Source organism: Cervus elaphus, chromosome 3 (assembly GCF_910594005.1).
Source record: "Cervus elaphus chromosome 3, mCerEla1.1, whole genome shotgun sequence".
NCBI classification, from domain to species: Eukaryota; Metazoa; Chordata; class Mammalia; order Artiodactyla; family Cervidae; genus Cervus; species Cervus elaphus.
Window position 1 is genome coordinate 34,407,130 of NC_057817.1, and position 25,071 is coordinate 34,432,200.

Below are 25,071 nucleotides of genomic sequence, written 5' to 3' on the forward strand. Positions count from 1 at the left end.
AGAGGTGGGGCAGGGCAATGGCTGAAAGTCTTGTTTAAGAAGTTTAAGACCCAGTACTCTCCCTCACTCCCTGAAGACAAGTGACTGTTCAACCCCTCAGGTGCCACCTAGGAGAAGACTGGAAATGTAATTCCTGAAAAGAGCCAATAAAGGATCTTTGGACTAGAAGAGTCTAAGCATAGTTGGGAAGGGGATTCCATACTAAAGAGATAACACAAAAAATTACTGCTCAATGGATAGGCCACCAGCCTTCAACTTGGCTTTCTGACTAGTCATACTTTCACTGGGAATCTGATAGGCTTATTTTAAAAAAGACATAACTATACTAACAGCAGGATTTCCAAAATAAAACAAACAGCCTAGCTAGGTCCCCACAGAATGAAGCCCCAAACTGCCAAATCCCGCTCACTTTCAATGCTAATCTAAAACAGGAGGAAATAGAAAGACTTTCCAGATATTAAGGTAAGCACATAGCAGAGAAACACCAAAGCAACTTAGAGGAAAGAGAAAATCACATAAAGATGACATCTAAAAATAAATAAAAGACTCAGACATCTTCAAAGATCTGAGAAAAGTATATTCATGAAATAAGGACAAGATGTTATTAAAGGCAGAGAAACAGAGAATGAAAAAGAGCTCAGACATTAAAATGAAGGCAGATTAAAAATTCAATAGATGGCTTGAAAGAGAATTCAGGAATGTCCAAGAAAGTTAAATAGGATGACAGAAATGGAAAACAGGAAAGATAGAGAGTTTAGGGCCTAAATCAGGACAGCTAATATCCAAATAACAGTGTTCATAGTCAAAGAGAAGGAGAAGTAATTGTGATTTCCAAAATCAAAGGACATTTTCCCCCAGAACTAAAGGACATTGTTTTTCCTTTACAGAAAGGACAGGAGTAGGATGTGGGAGAATGGGGTTTCCATAGTAAAAAGGCCAAGTGAGTTTCGAATATATAAAATGCAGACAGACCTACACCAAGGTACGTGCCTGAGTGGGTGCTTCATTGTGTCCAACTCTTTGCAACCCCATGGACTGTAGCATGCCAGGCTCGTCTGTCCATGGAATTTCCCAGGCAAGAATACTGGAGTGGGTTGCTATTTCCTTCTCCAGGGGAATCTTTCTGACCCAGGGATTGAACCGGCATCTCCTGCATTGGCAGGTGGGGTCTTTACCACTGAGCCACCTGGAAGCGCACCCAAGGTACATCATAGTAATTCCCAGAGAAAGAGTTCTCATATGAAGGATTTTAAGTCAGGATGACAGGAATTTCTCAAGTGTAAGTATGGATGGCAGAAACTTCAAAATTCTGAGAACAGGTGATTTCTACCTTAGAATTATAAACTTAGTCAAGCCATCAATTAAATGCCAGTGGAGAACAAAGGCAATGTCGCATCTACAAGTCTCAAAAAGTTACCTCTCACATCCACTTTTCCATAAGAAACTGGAGAATGTGCTCCACCAAAATGAAGTCATAAACAAAGAATAAGTCATAAGTTCCAGAGACTGACAGCTCCAAAACAGAAGAGGCAAAAGGAGATCTCAGAAGGGCAGCAAAGAGGAAGCCCTAGCTGTTTCATGACTGAGAAAGCAACTGAGACAGATCAGAGGCTCTGGGAGGAATTTCCCCCAAAGATGAATCTGGTAGATCCTCTATGTTGGCTAATTTAGCGAGAAGATTCACAACTGGGGTAGAGTCTGAGGTAGACTAGTCCTAAGTCCATAAAAAATTAAGAGATTAAAAAAAGTCAGTAGCTGCTGGGCCATCTTGAGAGGAAAAGTAATCAAACGACATTACAGGGCTCTTCTGTAGAAAGCATCACAGAGCTATAATAAACACTGCTTATTGATCTCACCAAAATTACAATACAATACAAAATTACAATATAACACAGCATAGAGGGTGGGGGCTGGAAGAGTGTGTGAGGAGGGGAGGGGTCAAGGGTAGATGAAGGAAGCTAAATACTCACTTTTTCGGCAAGAGATAATTCCTCAAAATAAAACAAATAGATAATTAACAACAAAAATATCTTAATTAAAGATATAGAAGTAATTACTAAAATAATCAGCTAAAGTTGAAAACACATGCCTTGGGGAATAGAAAATGAAAGAGGAGATGCTGCTATTTTTCATAACAAATCTTGAAGTATTAATTTTCTAATTATGTAAAATGCTATAAACTAATTATACAAAACTTTGACAAAAATAAAAGCTTAATTCTTTTCCTTTAACAAAAGGAGGGGGGAGGCGAGAGCTCGTGTTAAACGTCTGACAGACACACATCAACACAGGAATGCACATTCCAGCACCTATCATGCATCAGTGTTGTGAGAGAGGCAAAAGATGCAACAGCTAATAAAGCAGAAGTCTCTTCTCAGGGAAGTTATATTCCATAATAACAACTAAACATAAATCCTTTAAATGTAATTGATTCTCCTTCAGTTCAGTTCAGTCGCTCAGTCGTGTCCGACTCTTCGCGGCCCCATGAATCGCAGCACGCCAGGCCTCCCTGTCCATCACCAACTCCCAGAGTTTACTCAAACTCAAGTCCATCAAGTCGGTGATGCCATCCAGCCATCTCATCCCCTGTCGTCCCCTTCTTCTCCTGCCCCCAATCCCTCCCAGCATCAGGGTCTTTTCCAATGAGTACTGCTGAGGGATAAGGAAATACAGTGGTCATGGCAGAGAATAATAGAGAAAATAAGAATTTTTGAGTAGTGCGGTCAGAGGAGGTTACCTGAGGAGTGATACTTGAGACCTGAAGGATGAGACAGAGCTGGTCATGCAGGTCTAAAGAGAGAGCACTCAGAAAGAGCACTCAGGATTGGGGGGGAGGGGAGGAGGGAAGGGAGGGGGGGCGGGAAGCAAGCAAAGGGTTCTGAAGCAGAAACCTTGTTGTGTTGAAGGATATGATTAAAGCAGTCAGTGTAACTGAAGACTGAAGGAGTTAGAGGCTGAGGAATAAAGTCAGGCTGAAGAGGAGGCGGGGGGGAAGGACACACGCCCTGCCAGGTGAGCAGAGAATGGCATCCCAGTGTTTTTGAGTGCTCTGCCGATCCCTGAGTTGGGAAAGGTCTCCTGGAGAAGGGAATAGCAACCCACTCCGGTATTTCTGCCTGGAGAATCCCATGGACAGAGGCGCTTGGTGGGCTACAGTCCATGAGGTTGCAGAGTTGAACACGACTGAAGTCACTAAGCATGCTTGCACACGCCGTGGCGAGACGAGACACAACAGACCCGTTGCTAGACAACGTCAACAGGGAGTCAGGCTGTTGCTGGCACCAACCGCCACCTGTTTCCTAAAGACGTCACTTGCTCCAGAGAGCAGCAGCAAGCACTGGTCCTGAGAAGGGCTCGTGCCCCAAACAGCTCCCATGGGGCAGCCTGAGACCTCACCTCATTGCCCGTGTGGCTCCCTTTCAAGCAGCAGCTTGTGGAGGGCAAGAAGCTTTTCATTAGGCAAACCCAGTGTTGGTGTAAAGACTCATGAAGTAATGCCAGGGAGGGGCCACACCGTGGCGGAGCAGACACAAAGCGGTGTGACCTTGGGCACTTCTCTGAGCCTCTGTTTCCTCACCTTATTGTGACAATGAAACAGGAGGACAAGTCTTTGCTCAAACTATCATACGACTGCACTCATTTCACATGCTAGCAAGATAATGCTCAAAAGCCTTCAAGCTAGGCTTCAACAGTATATGAACCGAGAATTTTCAAATGTACAAGCTAGATTTAGAAAAGGCAGAGGAACTAGAGATCAAATGCCAATATCCATCTATGATCAAATGCCAGGTCATAGAAAAAGCAAGGGAATTCCAGAAAAACATCTACTTCTGCTTCATTGACTACGTTAAAACCTTTATCTGTATAGATCACAACAAACTGGAAAATTCTTAAAGATGGGAATATCAGACCACCTGACCTGCCTCCTGAGAAACTTATATGCAGGTCAAGAAGCAACAGTTGGAACTGGACATGGAACAACAGACTGATTCCAAATTGGGAAAGGAGTAAGTCAAGGCTGCATACTGTCAGCCTGCTTATTTAACTTCTATGCAGAGCACATCATGTGAAATGCTGGGCTGGATAACTCACAAGGTGGTCTCAAGACTGCCAGGAGAAATAACAACTGCAGATGTGCAGATGATACCACGCTAATGGCAGAAAGTGAAGAGAAACCAAGGAGCCTCTGAAGTGGGTAAAAAAAAAGAGGGTGAAAAAGCTGGCTTACACCTCAACATTCAAAAAATTAAGATCATGACATCCAGTCCCATCATTTGTGTTGCATGCTAAGTCTTCAGTTGTGTCTGACTCTTTGGGACCCCATGGACCCAATCCCCACCAGTCCGTGGGATTGGATTGTAGATGGGATTCTGTCCTCTCTCCATGGGATTCTCCAGGCAAGAATACTGGAGTGGGTTGCCATGCCCTCCTCCAAGGTATCTTCCCAACCCAGGGATCGAACTCACATCTCTTTTGTCTCCTGCATTGGCAGACAGGTTCTTTACCACTGAGCTACCAGGGGAAGCCCTTTGGTCCCATCACTTCATGGCAAATACATGGGGAAAAGTGGAAGCAGTGACAGATTTACTGTCTTGGGCTCCAAAATCACTGCAGACAGTGACTACAGTCACAAAATTAAAAGACGCCTGTTCCTTGGAAGAAAAGCTATGACAAACCTAGACAGCATATTAAAAAGCACAGGCATCACTTGGCCGACAAAGGTTCATGTAAGTCAAAGCTATGGTTTTTCCAGTAGTCAGGTACAGATGTGTGAGTTGGACCATAAAGAAGGCTGAAAATTGAAGAATTGATGTTTTCAAACTGTGGTGCTGGAGAAGACTCTTGAGAGTTCCTTGGACAGCAAGGAGATTAAACCAACCATTCCTAAAGGAAATCAACCCTGAAAATTTACTGGAAGGAATGATGCTGAAGCTGACGCTCCAGTACTTTGGCCACCTGATGCCAAGAGCCATCTCATTGGAAAAGACCCTGATGCTGGGAAAGACTGTGAGCAAGAGGAGAAGGGATGGCAGAGGATGAAATGGTTAAATAGCATCACTGACTCAAACTCCAGGAGATAGTGAAGGACAGGGAAGCCTGGCGTGCTACAGTCAATGCGGTTGCAAAGAGTCAGATATGACTTAGCAACTAAACAGCAGCAAAAGTACTGGAGCAAAGGGGGACAATGAAGTAGAAACCCAGGATGATACCCAAGTTTCTGACTTTTTGCAAATGGGGAGGATGATGGTATCAAGATGGGATGTGGAAAGGCAGGTTCAGGGAGATGGGATCCAGAAGTGAATCAAGAGTTCTCCTTGAGCACGAGGCATCCGAAAGTGTCCAGGAAGTGCCAGATATGGGGCCTGGAGGTCAGAAGAGGTCAGTATTGGACACATACATACAATGGGGAGTCATCAGCTCATTGCTGGCATGTAAAGTCCCGGGAACCAATGAGCATGCAGAGTGAGAAGCAGGCCTTAGCCACAACTTGAAGAATTCTCCACATTCAGAGGCCCCCAAAAGGAGATGCCAGCAAAGGATCAACAAATGGCTAGTGGGTAGAAGGAAATTTCAAGAACAGAATGGAAAGTTGTGCTAAAAGCTACTCAGAGATCTAGTAAGACAGGATGGGAATGTACTTTTTGGAGGCAGAGACACATTGAATGACCCTGGGAAACCACACAAGAGTGATGAGAAAAGGTATCACACCATCAAGAGTAAAGGTAACATGAGTAATAATGAGCTACAGTGCATCTAGACATTTTAGAAATTCTAAAGGGGTACAGAGAAAATGGGGGAGAGATAGACAGGGATATTAGGGTCTAAGAAGATATCTGGCTCTTTAATTTTTAATATAGGGGTACCAGAGAACTAGGGGGTTTCCCAGGTGGCTCAGCAGTAAAGAATCCCCCTGACAATGCTGGAGATGCCAGAGACGCAAGTTTGATCCCTGGGGAAGGAAGATCCCCTGCAGTAGGAAATGACAACCCACTCCAATATTCTTGCCTGAAGAATCCCATGGACAGAGGAACCTGGAGGCTACAGTCCATAGGGTCACAGAGAGTCAGACACGACTGCATGACTGAGCACACACACCAGAGCATTAATTTCCTTATTCCTTCAGTTGCTCAGAAAATGTGTATTAAGCACCAGAACGTCATCCTTAGGGAGCTTTCAATCTGCCAGAGGCAATAAACAAATACCCATTTGCATATTTCAGGTGGGGAGAAATGGTCTGAAAACAAGTAAAGCATGTGAAGGGGACACAGAGTGACTGATATTTCAAATGAGTCAGAGGGCCAGCTCAGAGTGGGTACCATTTGAGAGAGAACTGAATGAAGTGCAGGAGAAGGAATTCTAGACAGGAGGGAGTTGGGAGGTGAGAGGGGATGAAGACAGTGTTCTGGGGTAGGGCTAGGGGGTGCAGCTTGTCAGGGAACAGAGAGAGTCTGGTGTCTAGGGCACTTCAAGAGACAGGCAGGGCAGAAAGAGATGGGGATGGAGTGGGAGCAGGGGCCTTAAGTACAACATGGCTGAGAGTTCGAACTGTAGACATCTGGAGGGAATCCACTGAAGATCTTATAAAAGTCTGACACAGAAGGATCGCTGCGACTGTTGTCTGAACTTGGAGCCAAAGGTACACAGCTGAGGCTCACTTAGGCAGTGGTTGCAGAATTCCCACAAGATTTGCTGGTAGTCTGCACTTGGATTTAGGAGTGGGGATGGGGGGTTAGGAGCACTTGCATTTGGAATGGATGCTAATGGCTCACATATGAAATGGGAGAGAAAGGCAGGGATCAAAGATGACTTCAGTTCCGTGGCTGGGCAACTGGGTACAGCCATTGCTGAGATGAGGAACAACAGGCGTGCAGGGTTAGAAAAGAAATCAAGAACTGGGTTTTGGACGTGTCAAATTTGAGATGTCTATTAAACAAACAAGTCAAGAGGTAAAACAGGCAGCTGCAAAGCAAGGGAGAGACAGGAATTGAAGATAAGTCTGTGAAGTCATCAACATGTCCATTTAAGGTAATTGAGGTCCCGGAAGTGAAGGAGATCACTGAGGAGTAAGTTAAGATGCGGAATAGGAGAGAGAACAAAGTCACTGGGGCTGCAAAGTTTAACACAGATCTAGTAGAGAGGAGACAGAAGATACCAGGGAGTTGTGAGCAGAATCAAGATGGAGGAGCAACACAGAAGCCAAGTAAAGAAAGAATTTCAGGAAGGAGGGAGTGGTCGGCCAAGCCCAGGGCTGCTGAGATAAGCAGGAGCTCCAGAAGAAAGTGCAGCGGCCTCTGTGACTCATGATGAATGAACGATGCTCTGAGATAACATTCCTGGAATAGGGACACTTTCTGAGCACTAACTCTGTTATCAAAGTTGTAAGCAGATACACAGCAATCAAGCTGTTACTGTTCTTGTCTTACTGACAAGGAAACTAAGGCACAGAGGTCAGGTCTCTTGCCCACCACCACACAGCGTATAGTAGAGCCAGCCTTCTCCAGCTCAGGAACTGCAGGGCAAAGCACAAACTATCAATCATTTTGCTTTGCTGCCTTCCTCAAATCAAAGGCATGATGTCTGAGCGAGATCACAAAGTTCTATCTGACACTGTATGTCTTGTGGCTAAAAATAGCCACTGCTGACTATTCCTTTCCTCCCTTTAAAATCACAACAGTGAATACACTGGAACTCTTGAGGGTCACTACAATAAAGACATGTCATTTTAAAATCAGAACATTATAAGATATTGTGAGGGTGTGCTTTTAACTGTGTCACAGAAGTCTGTAAATGTTAGCTTACTGGTGTTTAATAACAACTCTAGGGGAAACTAAGGCCAGCCTTCTTCCACCAGCACAACAAATGCTCAGAGTTAACAACCAGGCTCTTTTGGAGACATCTTCATTCTCATGAAAGGCCATGTTAAGGGGAAAATACAAGGACTCTGGAATCAGATAGGATTCAGATTCTGGCTCTGCTCCCTAGTGGAGAGGTGAGTGCAGACCTCTTCACATGCAAAAATCAATGTGAATAATTCCTAATTTGCTGGGCAGTCATATTTGATGGCACAATACGGGTGAAAACACTAAACATGGTGTCTTACATATTTAGTAGACTCTTCCTTACCCTCCTTCTCCTTGGATGTACTCCTGAGCCTTCAAAATTGGTGAGAGAGAAGTTGGTTACTTAGCAAAAACCTTTACTGGTTTAATTTTTCATCCAAGTAGCAGCAAAGAAGAGCCTGGAAAAGTGGTTCTTTAAAATTTCTTACCTTAAAAAGTTATACAAATGCTGACTTTTATTCCACAATATAGTCAAATTATAATATAAAATGTTGTATATTTACCTCCAGCTAAGTAACTTCACTTTCTCCAGAAATTTTTAAGGACATTAGTTTGAGGAAGATTTCCCAATGAACAGTGACTTCACTTATACTCTGCCACACTGCTGCTTACATGGAATACGAAGACTCTGAACCTATGAAATCTTAGTAAGACTTCAGAAAGATTTCATACACATGGGCCATTACTGGCTACTGACTGCAACCTCTTTACATCCATCTTAACATCTACCCAACAATATAGCTCAGCTGGTAGACTTGACTCCAAAAACTTTTAACTCTGAATTCTCCAAATGAGAAAAACAGCAACTTTCTGCTACCCTATGTGGATCCCCCAGGCCACCTGTAAAGTAAAGAGATACTGACCATATTCTAAGATAAATTTTGTAATGGCTATAATAGTAAACATAAATAATGAAAATCTGGATCCAATTTTCAAATAACAAGATAACAGGATAAACATGACCTTAAGCAAACTGAGATGACAGAAGAGTGATAATTTTTCATTGTTATTTTCATTTTTCAGGTACATATATATATATATATATATATTCAGATTATTTTCATTATGGTTTCTTATAAGATATTGAATATAGTTCCATTTATTTTTATGTCCATTTCTGTGCCAATACCATTCTGTTTTGATTATTATAGTTTTTTAGCATTGTCTAAAGTCTGGAAGGGTTATGCCTCCAGTTTTGTTTTTCTTCAGTATTGCTTTGGCAACTCTGGTTTTTTTGTGGCTCAATATAAGTTTTTAGAATTATTTGTCCTAGTTCTGTGAAAAATGTCCTGGGAATTTTGACAGACATCATATTAAATCTGTAGAGTGCTATAGGTATTAAGAGCATTTTAACAATGTTATATCTTCCAATCCAAGAGCATGGTATTCCCCTCAATTCTTTAAATCACCTTCAGTATCCTTTATCAATCTTTTGTAGTTTCAGCATGGAGGTCTTTCAACTCCTTTGTTAAGTTTACACCTAGATTTTTCTTTCTGTGTGTATATGTATGTGTTTGGTGTGATTATAAATGAGATCTTTATTTTAAATTTCTGATACTTCATTGTAGGGCAAAGAAATGCTACAGGTTTCTATATATTAATTTTGTATCCTGCTACCTTGCTTAATTTATCAGTTCTAATAGTTTCCATGTGGCATATTTAGGCTTCTCTATAAAATATCATGGTATCTGCAAATAATGACAATTTCACCTCTCCCTTTTCAATTTGAATACTTTTATTTCTTTTGCTTGTCTGATTCCTGTGGCTAGGACTTCCAATACTATGTTGAATAGAAATGGTGAGGGTGGGTGTCTTTGCCTTATTCATGAATTTGGTAAAAAAGCTTTCAGATTTCACCTTAAGTATGATGTTGGCTGTGGGTCTGTAATAAATGGCTTTTATTATGTTGAGAAATGTTCCCTCTATACCCAACTTTGGTGAGAGATTTTTATCATGAATGGATGTTGAATTTTATTAAAAAATTTTGGCCTCTATTGAGATGCACATATGATTTTTGTCTTTTCTTTCGTTAATGTGGTATATCACATTGATTTGTGTATGCTGAACCATCCTTGCTAACCTGGAATGAATCCAACTTGATTATGGCGTATGATCATTTTTTTGTTTTTTGTTTTTGTTGTTGTTGGATTTGGTTTGGCAATATTTTGTTGAGAATTTTTTCATCTATATTCAAAGGTATTTACCTGTAGTTTTCTTTTTTCATGGTATCTTTGTATGGTTTTGGTATAAGGGTGATGGTGGCTTCACAGATGAATTTGGGAGTACTCCCTTCTCTTTAACCTTCTGGAATAGTTTAAGAAGGACTAGTTTAAGTTCTTCTTTATATGTTTGGTAGAATTCCCCAGTGAAGCGTTCTGGTCTTGACTTTTGTTTGTAGGGAGCTTTATTATTATTATTATAGATTCTATTTCACTTTTAGTGATTTGTCTGCTCAAAATATCTTTTTTCTTGACTCAGTTTTGACAGGATATATATTTCTAGAAACTTATTCACTTCTTCTAGGTTGCCAATCTGTATACAGCATTTTCTTCCAATTTTTTTAATTTTGGTGGCATCAGCTGTCTTTTCCAGTGAGTGAGTTCTTCACATCAGGTGGACAAAGCATTAGAGCTTTGGTTTCAGCATCAGTCCTTTTAATGAATACTCAAGACTAATTTCCTTTCAGATTGACTGGTTTCATCTCCATGTAGTCCAAGGGACTCTCAAGAGCCTTCTCCAACACCATAGCTCAAAAGCATCAATTCTTTGACACTCAGACTTCTTTATGGTCCAACTCTCACATTCATACATGACTACTGGAAAAACCATAGCTTAGACTATACAGACCTTGTCAATAAAGTAATGTCTCTGCTTTTCAATATACTGTCTAGAATGGTCATAGCTTTTCTTCCAGGGAGCAAGTGTCTTTTAATTCATGGCTGCAGCCACAATCTGCAGTGATTTTGGAGTCCAAGAAAATAAAGTGTCGCTGTTTCCATTGTTTCCTCATCTATTTGCCATGAAGTGATGGGACTGGATGTCATGATCTTCATTTTCTGAATGTCGAGTATCAAGCCAGCTTTTTCACTCTCCTCTTTCACTTTCATCAAAAGGCTCTTTAGTTCCTCTCCACTTTCTGCCATAAGGGTGGTGTTATCTGCCTATCTGAGGTTATTGATACTTCTCCTGGCAATCTTGATTCCAGTTTGTGCTGGCATTTCACATGACGTACTCTGCATATAAGTTAAATAAGCAAGGTGACAATATACAGTCTCAACATAATCCTTCCCCAATTTGGAACCAGTCTGTTGTTCCATGTCTGGTTCTAATTTTCTGATTTTTTCTTTAATTTCACCACTGATCCACTGGTTTTACTGAATAATGCTGTTTAGTCCCAATGCATTTTGTTTTTTCTATTTTTCTTTCTGTGGTTGATTTCTAGTTCCATTCCACTGTGCTCAGAAATGATGTTTGAAATCATTTCTATCCCCTTAAATTTGTTGAGGCTTGTTGTGTGTCCTAATTTGCGGTCAATCCTCGAGAATGTTTTGGGCACACTTGAAAAGAATGTGTATTTGGTGTTTTTTGGATGTAGTGTCCTGTATATTAAGAAATTAAATTGTGTCATTTGATATCTCTGTTGACTTATTAATTTCACCTGGTTGATCTGTCCATTGATGTCAGAGCAGTATTAAAGTCTCCAACTCTAACTGTATTTCTGTCAATTTCTCCCTCTATGTCTGTTAGTATTTGTTTTACATATTTAGGTGCTTCCATGTGCTCTGCTTAAGTCACTCAGTTGTACCCAACTCTTTGTGACCCCATGGACTATAGCCCATGAGGCTCCTCTGTCCATGGGGATTCTCCAGGCAAGAATACTGGAGTGGGTTGCCATCCCTCCTCCAGGGGATCTTCCCAACCCAGGGATTGAACCTATGTCTCCCACACTACAGGAAGATTCTTTACCATCTGAGCCACCACAGAACTCCAAGGATACTGGAGTGGGTAATCTATCCCTTTTCCAGGGGAACTTCCCAACCCAGGAATTGAACTGGGGTCTCCTGCAATGCATGCAGATTCTGCACCACCTGGGCTACCAGGGAAGCCCAGATGTTTCTAAGCTGGGTATACATATGTTAATCAGTGTAAAATTCTCTTCTTGTATTAACCCTTATCATTATATAGTGTCTTTTTTTGTCTTTCTTTCTTAAATTATTTATTTTAATTAGAGGCTAATTACTTTACAATATTGTTATGGTTTTTGCCATACATTGACATGAATCAGTCACAGGTATACATGTGTCCCCCCATCCCTTTTTTGTCTTTCTTTATGGACTTTGTTTCGAAGCCTACTTTGTCTGTTATGAGTATTGCTAACCCTATTTTCCTGCAGATTCTATTTGCATGAAATATCTTTTTCCATCCCCTGACTTTCAATCTATGTGTGTCTTTCAGTCGAAAATGAGTCCCTCATAGGCAGTATATTGTAGGTTCTTTTTTTTTTTTTTAATCCAATATGTAACTCTATGTCTTTTGTTCAGAGGATTTCATCCAAAGACATTTGAAGTAATTCTTGATAAATAAATATTTATTGCCATTTTAAACCTTATTTTCTAGTTGACTTTGTAATTCTTCTTTGTTCATTTCATCTTTTTGTTTGTCCTTTTGTGATTTGATGGTTTCCTCCTGAATTATTCTTGAGTTCCTTTGTTATTTATTTTTGTGAATCTACTATATAATTTTGATTTGTGGTTACCCTGGTTTTTAAGTATGGTGATCTGTAACTATAATGACTGGCTTTAGACTATTAGTCATATAAGTTCAAACACATTCTAAAAGATTTTTTTTTACTCCCCTCCCTCCACATTTTGTGATTTTGAGGTCCTATTTGATATCTTCTTGTTTATCTTTTCTATTAATTGTAATTATAACTACTTTCACACACACAAAAAAAATCTGATTTTTCTTTTTAATCTATGTACTGGCTTAGCTAAATGATCTTCAATCATTTTATATATTTGCCTTTCCTATTATGATTTTTCCCTTTCCTATAGATTCTTGTCTCTTTTCTATGCAGAAGATGCTACAGACATGGGTTTGATCCCTGGATAAGGAAGATCCTCTGGAGGAGAAAATGGCAACCAGCTTCAGTATTCTTGCCAGGAAAATCCCATGGACAGAGGAGCTTGACAGGCTATAGTCCATGGGGTTGCAAAGAATCAGACATGACTGAGCGACTGAGTACCTCCATCCCTGTGTAGGGTGTCCAATATTTTTGGTGCTGGGGCTACTTCTGGTATACATGCCTGCCACCTCTTTCCCCAGAGCGTGCTGGCATGATCCCCTTGCTAGGGGGTGTGACTGACATTCTGGAGTCCAGTTCCTGCTCTGGGTGTTGGGCGGTGCCTCCTCTTTGCTCCGTGGCTGTCACAGTCCTCTCAGTTGTGAGGTCTGCTCCACAGCTGTTGGAGCAGAAATCCTGAGGGTCAGGTTCAATAAAGCTCCACTGCCCTTAAATATATAATTTGCCCCTAAGGAGGTGAGCTCTGAAGCAAGTGAGACCCATGTGATCACAGTGAACCTATGTGCTTCCCATGCAGGCATCCAAGATTCTGCCCAAATTAGCCCAAGGTCAAATTCCCTTCTCTGGTATATTCATCCCAGACCTAGTACTAAGCTGGTGGAGGGGCCAGAGCCTTGTGGTTCCAAAAACTAAGGTGACTGAACTGTGGCCTGGGACCTACGCTGCCTCTGTATCAGGTCTCTTCCTAGATCTGTCTACCCCAGATCCACCTCCAAGCTTTGGTGTGAGGTGGGTGAAACTACAACACTCCTACTGAGGAGGAAACTGCTGCATACTCCTGCCTGGGGCTGTCCACCGAGGACACGGGATTCTGTGATGCCATCAGCCATGTCACATGCACATGAACAAAGTCCACTGCTGTTCAAACATGCCCCCACTGTTGGACGGCTAATAAGCTCAGATGTCAGCCCTACCCCCACCCTGCACAAGCTTACAAAGCATAAACCACCAGAGCCGAGCCCTGCTCTGAGGTAGCTATCAATAACAGTGGAGGTCCACTGGTGGACCCACATCCTGTGCTACTCGCGCTAACAATGGACCACACTTTAAGTCCTCCAGGCTGTCACCATGAAGCTAGAGCAAGTCTTCTCCCAGGGTCCCTTTGCTGGAGGTTTAGCACTTTAGCACATACTAGCTGCCCCCACCTGGCATGCATTTCAGGCTTGGAAATGCAGCGAGGTGGCAGTCATTGGTGGCAGTCCTGGACTCACTCTGCCCTGACTGCTAGCAAGCCAGCATGTGCACGTTCCTCAGGAGCAGAGTCCAGGCCCCTCCAGCTCCCTATCCATCCTGGCAGGCTTCCCAGCAGACACAGGAGTTTCACAAAGCAACCTGCCTGTGCAGACACTCTCTCCTTTATAGATCCCTGCCAGAGGAGCTGGCCTCATTATTTTCAGTCCTACTCAGTTCCATGGGGATCTTTCTTGCAGCTCTGGTCATTTAAGAGATCTTCCCTGAGTGTCTGGTTGGTTTTTTTGCGAGAATTATTCTTTTGAAGATATAATTTTTGATATGCTTATGTGAGGAGTGAGTTTTGTATCCTTCTATTCTGCCATCTTGATCTCCCCAGTAGTCTTTTAATCAGTTGAACAGACTTTGAAATACTAACCCAGAGATGCAAAAGGATTTAATTCAGCTGTGCTAGTGGATGTGGTTACTCAGTTATATACACAACATGATAAAGGAAATTTAAAAAAAATTTTTATAAAAGAGTATTATTTTCAATTTGTCTTAAGGTAATGCTAAGTGCTCCCTTTCACTGATGCTACACACACTTGTGTGTAGGGCTTCCCTTGTAGCTCAGTCGTAAAGAATCTGCCTGCAATGCAGGAGACCCAGGTTTGATTCCTGGGTTGGGAAGATCCCCTGGAGAAGGAAATGGCCACCCACTCCAGTATTCTTGCCTGGAGATCCCATGGACAGAGGAGCCTGGTAGACTCCCAGTCCATGAGGTCGCAAGAGCCGGACACGACTTAGTGACTACACCACCACCAGCACACACACTTGTAAGCATGCTATTTGGAAGTCCCTAGATGTTGTAAACACGCTTTACCCTGAGCAACAGGTAAAGTCACAGAAATCTTGCTTTCACTATTCTGTCATCAAAATCTCCTTGATAAACTCTCCCCCTCCCAACTCTCTCTCTTGCAAGGCAAGGGTGGGCAGTCTTTGTGTTTGAGATCCTGACCCACAGCAGAGTGGGCAGTTGGAGAAGAAACAATACATTTGCTCTCAGAAGCTACTTTCAAAAGGAGTAGATTATTTTTAACAACTCATGAGGGCTAATTGGCAAATAAAGAGTTAGAGAACTTCAATTCACAAAATATTATCCTCAGACTGTCAGCTCTAGAAAGACAAGGCCCCTGCCTTTCCGGTCCTTTCGTTAACTTGCTGGCGTGTGAAGAAGAAGACACTACTGGGCATGCACTTCTTCATCCTATGCCAGCAAATTACCAAAAGGACAAGAAAGACATAGATCTTGTCCTTCTAGAGCTGACAGTCTGAGGGGAACAGTAAGAAGAGTGCTGTTAAATATAAAGGATGGACATCTTACCCAGGCTGGATGGGAGAGTGGGAGGAGCCATTAAAGGCCTCTTGGAGGCAGGAACATTACCTAAAGGATGAGGAGGCATCAATAAATACAACAAACAAACATACCTGGGCCAGGCTAGGCAGCAGACAAACCAGTCAAAGGCATCAGACCTGAATTCCAGACCTGCTTGCACTGGGACAACTGAGATCTGACCTTGAGCAAGCCATCTGACCTTTCCAGTTCTCCTTTTCCTTATCTATGATATGGAATAGCTAGGTTGTATCAGTTGACCTTAACCCTTGCTGTGCATCAGAAATTGTCTGGGAGCTTTCTAAAAATCCTGGATCCCCTGCAAAATGTGGTTTTAATTGGTGGGACAGCAGGGTTTTTTGGCAATATCTTTCCAGGTGATCCTTACCTGCAGTCCAGGCTGAGAACCACTGGGTGAGATGAACCCTCAAGCCTGCGGTTCTCAACCCTTATTGCACCGTCACATCCTTCCAGTGTAGCCTGCATTCCCAGAAACTAAGCAAGACTCTCTGGGGTGGGACGCCGGCACCAGTATTTTTGAAGGTTTCCAGGCTGATTCCCTGGTGCAGCCCAGGTTGAGAACCACTGTTCTAGGCCCTCTCGTGACTTCAGTTTCCGATATGGCCAATGAAAGATGGGAAAGGGAAGGAAAGAAAAGTCCACTTCTCCCATAAGAATGAGAATTTTTGTGTCAAATTAAAAGAAGAACTGAGTGCCAAAAGCTACCAATAGATTTTATACAGAGTTGTACCACACAGTAAGGTTGATTTTGGATATGTGTATAATTCATGTTGATGCATGACAGGTAGAAAATGTCCATTCCAAAATGTTCTTAGTTCTAAATTCAAAATTCCATGAACTGCATCTATAAAGTGACTCCAGGGTGTGTTCTCTGCAATACTCTGAATCTGATTTGCAAGGCTGACTGTAATATGAACATTACATTCCCTGCCCCCAAGGTTACTTAAATCCACTTATTAGGCAATGCTGAACTAAACAAACAGTAATTAGAAACACTCCAGACTACCTTTTAAATCTGTTGCTAAATTATATTTTGCCTGCACCAAGCTCATACACACAGCATGTCCACAAGCGTCATGAAACCAAAGTCTCAGAAATATTTACATTAATAAGAGCATAAGCTACCTCTGGGCCCTCACATGGAATTCTTCAGGGATGTAAGGGCTGCTTCAGATGACGGCTGTTCATTACTGTTATTTCCCACATCTGGGTAAATAAAGCACTGCCCACATGTGGTTAGAAATCCCAGGAGAAAAATGAATTCTCTGGAGGTCTGGAAATGAAGAACACCTCTGATAGACTGCCTCATTTCCTGAAATGAGTCAGAAATGAAAGTAATTCTTCAGAAAAGAACATCTGCACGGTGGCACAGCTTATAAAATAACACCAGATGATACCTGTGGCTAAGAGGCTGGGTCTGGGGACAAAGAGAGGGCCTAGAGAACAGGGCTGGGGCCCCTGCTCTGCACTTATCTTGGAGCTGCTGCTGTTAGCTTGGAGGGTCTGCAAATCCAATGAGCGGCTGGGCATCCTGGTCTCAGCTGTAAATCTTGATTAGCAGTGAGACTGTTCGCATTCCATTAGAAAACGGGCCCCTCTCCAAAGGATCGGAGCAGCCAGAAAGGATTCATGTGTCATTGTGGACACGGAAACAGCAATTCTTACAAGAAAAATGGTTTTGCTTAACTAGAAATAGCCTATGGCTGTTGAAATGGGAGAGCCTTTCCCCTTGAGGAGGAAGGACCACTGTACAGAGATGACCTCAGGGTGCCCAGGGAGGGTCCTCCCTTCACATTATGCAGGAAGAAGAGGTCCTAGCATTCGGGAAGGGACTGGAGGGTGAGAAAGACAAGCACCTTTCACAACAATCCCAGTAAGAACCAAGAAACAGGAAGGTGATAAACACAGGCTGTTGTCACCAAAATTGGGTGCCAATTATTTTTATTAGGTGACCTGTTACTATTCTTTCCATGATGGGTATTTAAAAGAACTCCATTGTTTATAAAGGCAGGGGGTGGGGGTGGATGAGGAGGTTGGAAACTACCTGAGTGTCTATTAATAAATGACTAGTTAAATTAAAATCTGGTACACACACAATAGAATATTGGATAGCCATTTAAAAGAAGGCTAATTCAGAGCATGTGCAGACATAATATGTACTCTGGAAGATACATTAGGGCCCGAGAAAAAAATGATCCTGGATTCCGTAAACATGTATTTGTGTAAATGTATTTAAAGAAGCCGCCTTAGAGTAGGAGGAGGGGGCTAGGAGGGTGTCACTCCTCCTTTTACACCCTCAGTATAGTCTGAGTTATCTTTTCATGTACCTACCACCCCACTGCTTTTAAATAACAGGCATTAACTAGGAAGGCTATTTTTGGTTTTCTCTTTGTATTAGTCTCTCTCTATGTAATTTAAAACAAATGAATGCTATTTTAAATAGATATCATGGGCTGAACTGTGTCTTCTCAAAATTTATCTGTAGAAGCCCTAACTCCCAATACCTCAGAATGTGACTCTATTTGGAAACAGGCCTCTAAAGAGATGATGAAGTTAAAATGATGATGAAGTTAAAATAACAGTCCAATCTGATCAGTGTCCTTAAAAAAAGAGAAAATATGGACACGGAAAGACCTTGGGGATGTTCACACACAGAAGAAGGACCATGTGAGGACACAGTGAGACGATGAGGTCTGCAGGCCAAGGAGAGAGGCCCCAGAAGAAGCCAAATCTACTGACACCCTGACCCTGGACTTCATGGGCTACAGAACTCTGAGAAAATAAATGCTAGTGTTCGGCCCTCCCAGCCTGGTATTTTGTATGGAAGTACTAGGACACTAACACAGTACAAGTAGACCTTATTTTATTGCACTTCATTTACTGCACTTGCAGATACTGCCTTTTTTCTTTTTTTTAAACAAACTGAAGGTCTGGGGGAATCCTGAATCGAGCAGGTCTACTGGCACCATTTCTCCAAAACAGCACTTGGTACTTCACGTCTCTGTGTCACATTTTGCTAATTCTCACAACATTTCTAACTTTTTCACTGTTGCTGTATTTGTTACAGCAATCTGGGATCAGAGATCTTTGACATTATTAGTGTAATTGTTTTGGGACGCCATGAACTGCACCCACATAAGACAACAAAGAATACATATTGTGTATGTTCTGACTGCTCCACTGACCAGCTGTTCCCCATCCTGCTCCTTCGCCCTGGGTCTCCCCATTCCCTGAGATACCTACCACAATATTGAAACTAGGCTAATTAATAACCCTACAAGAGCCTCTTAAAGTGTTCAAGTGAAAGGAAGAGTCAAGGGATGTGGCAAACTCCATGGCTGTATTATTTTCAGAAACTGCCACAGAAACCACCACCCTGGTCAGTCAGCAACCATCAACATCAAGGCAAGACCTTCCATCAGCAAAAAGATGCTAACTTTCTGATAATGAAAATCAGATGATTTTCTGACTTTCAGGTAATGGCTAGTATTTCTCAGCAATAAAATAGTTTTAAATGAAGTTATGCACAATGTTTATATGACATAATGCTATTACATATTTAATAGACTACAGAATAGTGTAAACGTTTATATGCAGTGGAAAATCAAAAAATTTTTGACTTGCTTTATCACAGTATTCACTTTATTGTGATGTTAGCTTTGTTGCATTCTTTGCTTCATCATGGTGGTCTGGAATCGAGCCCAAAATATCTCCCAGGAATGCCTGCATATACACAAATAGATGGATGCAATTCAGGCTAATATAACATGGAGAGAGGTACCCACAAGTCTTCAGTGGTCAAAACCCCACCATGTCTGCAATAATATAGATGGCCTCAAATGACATGTGAAGAAATTGGGGCTCATTGTGCTTCTGACTAAATCAGGGTGACCCCATTTAGTGACTTGAGCCAGGACTAGAACAGGTTTCCCACCTCAGTCAGGACTCAGTCCATTTATGTCATTTATCTTTTATGATATTTTTAACAAATCCCATAACTCAAAGTTCAAGATATTTTATTAGTGTCTTTTAAAGGCTTAGCTTATATTCAAAAGGCTTTCTTCTTGTGCCGATAACTAATGAAGAAGTAGGTGTAAACATAATCCGTTCAGTTCAGTTCAGTTCAGTCACTCAGACATGTCCGACTCTCTGCGACCCCATGAATCGCAGCACACCAGGCCTCCCTGTCCATCACCAACTCCCGGAGCTTACTCAAATTCATGCCCATGGAGTCGGTGATGCCATCCAGCCATCTCATCCTCTGTCGCCCCCATCTCCTCCTGCCCCCAATCCCTCCCAGCATCAGGGTCTTTTCCAATGAGTCAGCTCTTCGCATGAGGTGGCCAAAGTATTGGAGTTTCAGCTTCAGCATCAGTCCTTCCAATGAACACCCAGGACTCATCTCCTTTAGGATGGACTGGTTGGATCTCCTTGCAGTCCAAGGGACTCTCAAGAGTCTTCTCCAACATCACAGTTCAAAAGCATCAATTCTTCTGCACTCAGCTTTCTTCATAGTCCAACTCTCACATCCATACATGACCAGTGGAAAAACCATAGCCTTGACCAGATGGACCTTTGTTGGCAAAGTAATGTCTCTGCTTTTTAATAAGCTATCTAGGTTGATCATAACTTTCCTTCCAAGGAGTAAGCGTCTTTTAATTTCATGACTGCAGTCACCATCTGCAGTGATTTTGGAGCCCAAAAAAATGAAGTCTGACACTGTTTCCACTGTCTCCCCATCTATTTGCCATGAAGTGATGGGACCAGATGCCACGATCTTAGTTTTCTGAATGTTAAGCTTTAAGCCAACTTTTTCACTCTCCTCTTTCACTTTCATCAAGAGGCTTTTTAGTTCATCTTCACTCTCCGCCATAAGGGTGGTGTCATCTGCATATCTGAGGTTATTGATATTTCTCCCGGCAATCTTCATTCCAGCTTGTGCTTCTTCCAGCCCAGCGTTTCTCATGATGTACTCTGCATATAAGTTAAATAAGCAGGGTGACAATATACAGCCTTGACGTACTCCTTTTCCTATTTGGAACCAGTCTGTTGTTCCATGTCGAGTTCTAACTATTGCTTCCTGACCTGCATACAGGTTTCTCAAGAGGCAGGTCAGGTGGTCTGGTATTCCCATCTCTTTCAGAATTTTCCACAGTTTACTGTGATCCACACAGTCGAAGGCTTTGGCGTAGTCAATAAAGAAGAAATAGATGTTTTTCTGGAACTCTCTTGCTTTTTCGATGATCCAGTGGATATTGGCAATTTGATCTCTGGTTCCTTCCTCGGCCTTTTCTAAAACCAGCTGGAAGTTCTTGGTTCACGTATTGCTGAAGCCTGGTTTGGAGAATTTTGAGCATTACTTTACTAGCGTGTGAGATGAGTGCAATTGTGTGGTAGTTTGGGCATTCTTTGGCATTGCCTTTCTTAGGGATTGGAATGAACACTGACCTTTTCCAGTCCTGTGGCCACTGCTGAGTTTTCCAAATATGCTGGTATATTGAGTGCAGCACTTTCACAGCATCATCTTTGAGGATCTGAAATAGCTCAACTGGAATTCCATCAGCCCCACTAGCTCTGTTCATAGTGATGCTTTCTAAGGCCCACTTGACTTCACATTCCAGGATGTCTATACTATTAATCAGTTTAAAAAATAAAAGATTTGGGAGGAGCTAAGATGGCGGAGGAATAGGACGGGGAGACCACTTTCTCCCCGATAAATTCATTGAAAGAACATTTGAACGCTGAGCAAACTTCACAAAACAACTTCTGATCGCTAGCAGAGGACATCAGGCACCCAGAAAAGCAGCCCATCATCTTCGAAAGGAGGTAGGACAAAATATAAAAGATAAAAAGAGAGACAAAAGAGCTAGGGACGGAGACCCGTCCTGGGAAGGGAGTCGTAATAGAGGAGGTTTCCAAACACCAGGAAACCCTCTCACTACCAGGTCTGGGGGAAGTTTTCGAATCTCGGAAGGCAACCTAACTGGGAGGAAAAATAAATAAAACCAACAGATTACATGCCTAAAAGCAACTCCCAGCAGAAAAGTACCCCAGACGCCCAGATCCGCCACCAGCAAGTGGGGGCAGACGGGAGAGGAGCCGGAGGCATTGCTTAGACCAGGCCTGAATGCTCTGAGGACAATAGGAGGGAGCTAAGGTGAGATAACAACTTCAACTGTGGGACAGCAAGAGAGAGAGAGAAAATTAACAGGCTGAACACACTGCAGGCCTGTTCGCAGAACAAAGGAAGAACTGAGCGATCCCAGAGAAGAGCTAGCGGACCGGCCCATTCCCCGCGGGAGGCAGGAGGCAGCGGGGAGGGGAAAGGGGCAAACTCGGCCCCAGAGACGGCACCCCTACCAAACTGCAGACAGGCCTCCAGTTTCTAACCAAAGATTTCCTGAGATTCTGGATGGTTGACATCCGCCGGGAGGGTCACGGCTAGAGACCAGCTCCCCAGAGTAGACACAAGGCACACGCACCCGACTGGTGCGCCAGGAAACTGAGGCTGGGGCCGCGGAGGGGAGAAGGCACACTGCACCCGGAGAGAGTGCGCCCGTCAAGCTCCTAGCGGCCTGAACTGCTCCGGCGGGGAAGGCACAAAACGCAGGCGCAACCGAGTCTGCGCTTTTGTGGAGTACCTGAAAACTGGAACTGCACACAACGCAGGGCCCGCTCCATATAGAGCAGCCTGGAGCCTGAGCAGTGTAGACAGGGAGAGCACACACCCGTGAGCGGGGCAAACCCAGTGTGGCCGGAACACTGCGAGTGCTCCCCACACACGCCAGTGACATTTGTCTGCAGCGCCCCTCCCTCCCCGCAGCGCGAATGAACGAGGGAACCTAAACAGGAGACCACCTCCACCCGCCTGTGTCAGGGCGGAAATCAGACACTGAAGAGACCGGCAAACAGAAGCCAAATAAACAAAGGGAACCGCTTCAGAAGTGACTAGTGCAATGGATTAAAATCCCTGTAGGAAACACTGACTACACCGGAAGGGGCCTATAGATATGGAGAAGTGTAAGCTGGAACAAGGAGCTATCTGAAACTGAACCGAACCCACAATGACCACAACAGCTCCAGAGAAATTCCTAAATATATTTTTACTTTTTTTCTTTTTTTAATTAAAAATTTTTTTTTCTTTTTTCTTTATATTTTCTTTTAAAATTCCCTATTACTCCTTAACTTTCATTTATTTTTTTTAATTAAAAAAATTTTTTTAATTTTTTTTCTTATTTTCTTTTAAAATCCTCTATTACTCCTCTATTACTCCTTAATTTTCACGTTCATTTCACTATAACCTTGCCAAAAAAAAAAAAAAAGAGAGGCCCTATTTTTAAACCAACCTTCATATATATTTCTTAAACTTTTTGTGTTTTGTTTTTAATATTGTATTTTTAAGAATCTAATCTCTACTCTAGATTTTTAATCTTTGTTTTTCAGTATTTGATATCAATTTTGGACATTTAAGAATCCAATGTTCAGTACCCATTTTTACTCAGGAGTATGTTGATTACTCTCTCCCACTTTCGACTCTCTGTTTCCTCCCTCAGATCACCTCTATTTCCTCCCTCCCCCTTCTCTTCCCAATCCAATTCTGTGAGTCTCTGTGGGTGTCTGGGCTACGGAGAACACATAGGGAACAGACAACTGTGTAGATCTGTCTCTCTCCTCTTGAGTCCCCCTTTTTCTCCTCCTGCTCATCTCTCTCTCCCTCCTCCCTCTCCTCTTCTTCATGTAACTCTGTGAACCTCTCTGGGTGTCCCTCATGCGGGAGAATCTTTTCACCATTAACCTAGAAGTTTTGTTATCAGTGCTGTATAGTTGGAGAAGTCTTGAGGCTACTGGAAGAATAAGATTGAAATCAAGAGGCAGGAGACTTAAACTCCAAACCTGAGAACACTAGAAAACTCCTGACTACAGGAAACATTAAGTAATAAGAGATCATCCAAAAGCCTCTATAACTACACTGAAACCACCCACCACCCAAGAGCCAATAAGTTCCAGGGCAAGACATACCACGCAGATTCTCCAGCAACGCAGGGACATAGCCCTGAGCGTTAACATACAGGCTGCCCAAAGTCACACCTAACACATAGACCCATCTCAAAACTCATTACTGGACACTCCATTGCACTCCAGAGAGAAGAAATCCAGTTCCACGCACCAGAACACCGACACAAGCTTCCCTAACCAGGAAACCTTGACAAGCCAATCATCCAACCCCACCCACTGGGTAAAACCTCCACAATAAAAAGGAACCACAGACCACCAGAATACAGAAAGGCCACTCCAGACACAGCAATCTAAACAAGATGAAAAGGCAGAGAAATACCCAGCAGGTAAGGAACACAAAAAATGCCCACCAAGTCAAACAAAAGAGGAGGAGATAGGGAATCTACCTGAAAAAGAATTTAGAATAATGATAATAAAAATGATCCAAAATCTTGAAAACAAAATGGAGTTACAGATAAATAGCCTGGAGACAAAGACTGAGAAGATGCAAGAAATGTTTAATAAGGACCTAGAAGAAATAAAGAGTCAATTAAAAATGAATAATGCAATAAATGAGATCAAAAATACTCTGGAGGGAACCAAGAGTAGAATAATGGAGACAGAAGATAGGATAAGTGAGGTAAAAGATAAAATGGTGGAAATAAATGAAGCAAAGAGGAGAAAAGAAAAAAGAATCAAAAGAAATGAGGACAACCTCAGGGACCTCTGGGACAATGTGAAATGCCCCAACATTCGAATCATGGGAGTCCTAGAACAAGAAGACAAAAAGAAAGGCCATGAGAAAATACTCGAGGAGATAATAGCTGAAAACTTCCCTAAAATGGGGAAGGAAATAGTTACACAGGTCCAAGAAACCTGGAGAGTCCCAAACAGGATAAACCCAAGGCGAAACACCCCAAGACACATATTAATCAAATTAACAAAGATCAAACACAAAGAACAAATATTAAAAGCAGCAAGGGAGAAACAACAAATAACACACAGAGATTCCCATAAGGATAACAGCTGATCTATCAACAGAAACCCTTCAGGCCAGAAGGGAATGGCAGGACATACTTAAGAGTAATGAAAGAGAATAACCTACAACCTAGATTACTGTACCCAGCAAGGATCTCATTCAGATATGAAGGAGAATCCAAAAGCTTTACAGACAAGCAAAAGCTGAGAGAATTCAGCACCACCAAACCAGCTCTTCAACAAATGCTAAAGGATCTTCGCTAGATAGGAAATGCAGAAAGGTTGTATAAACGTGAAACCAAAACAACAAAGTAAATGGCAACGGGACCATACATATTGATAATTACCTTAAATGTAAATGGGTTGAATGCCCCAACCAAAAGACAAAGATTGGCTGAATGGATACAAAAACAAGACCCCTATATATGCTGTCTACAAGAGACCCACCTCAAAACAAGGGACACATACAGACTAAAAGTGAAGGGCTGGAAAAAATATTTCACGCAAACGGAGACCAAAAGAAAGCAGGAGTCGCAACACTCATATCAGATAAAATAGACTTTAAAATAAAGGCTGTGAAAAGAGACGAA

General features: G+C 42.4%; 1 protein-coding gene across 2 annotated transcripts in view; it reads right to left on the reverse strand.

Annotated features, from left to right (window-relative positions):
• ANO6 (anoctamin 6) overlaps positions 1-25,071 on the reverse strand; it is a 238,979-nt gene that overhangs the window by 153,303 nt on the left and 60,605 nt on the right. The window contains exon 2 of one of the 2 annotated variants that reach the window (XM_043886376.1): positions 15,479-15,538. The exons of the other annotated variant lie outside the window; for it this stretch is intronic. Within the exon in view, the coding sequence (XP_043742311.1) occupies positions 15,479-15,538 (60 nt within the window). The remainder of the gene's footprint in view (positions 1-15,478; positions 15,539-25,071) is intronic. 2 annotated transcript variants of the gene reach the window in all.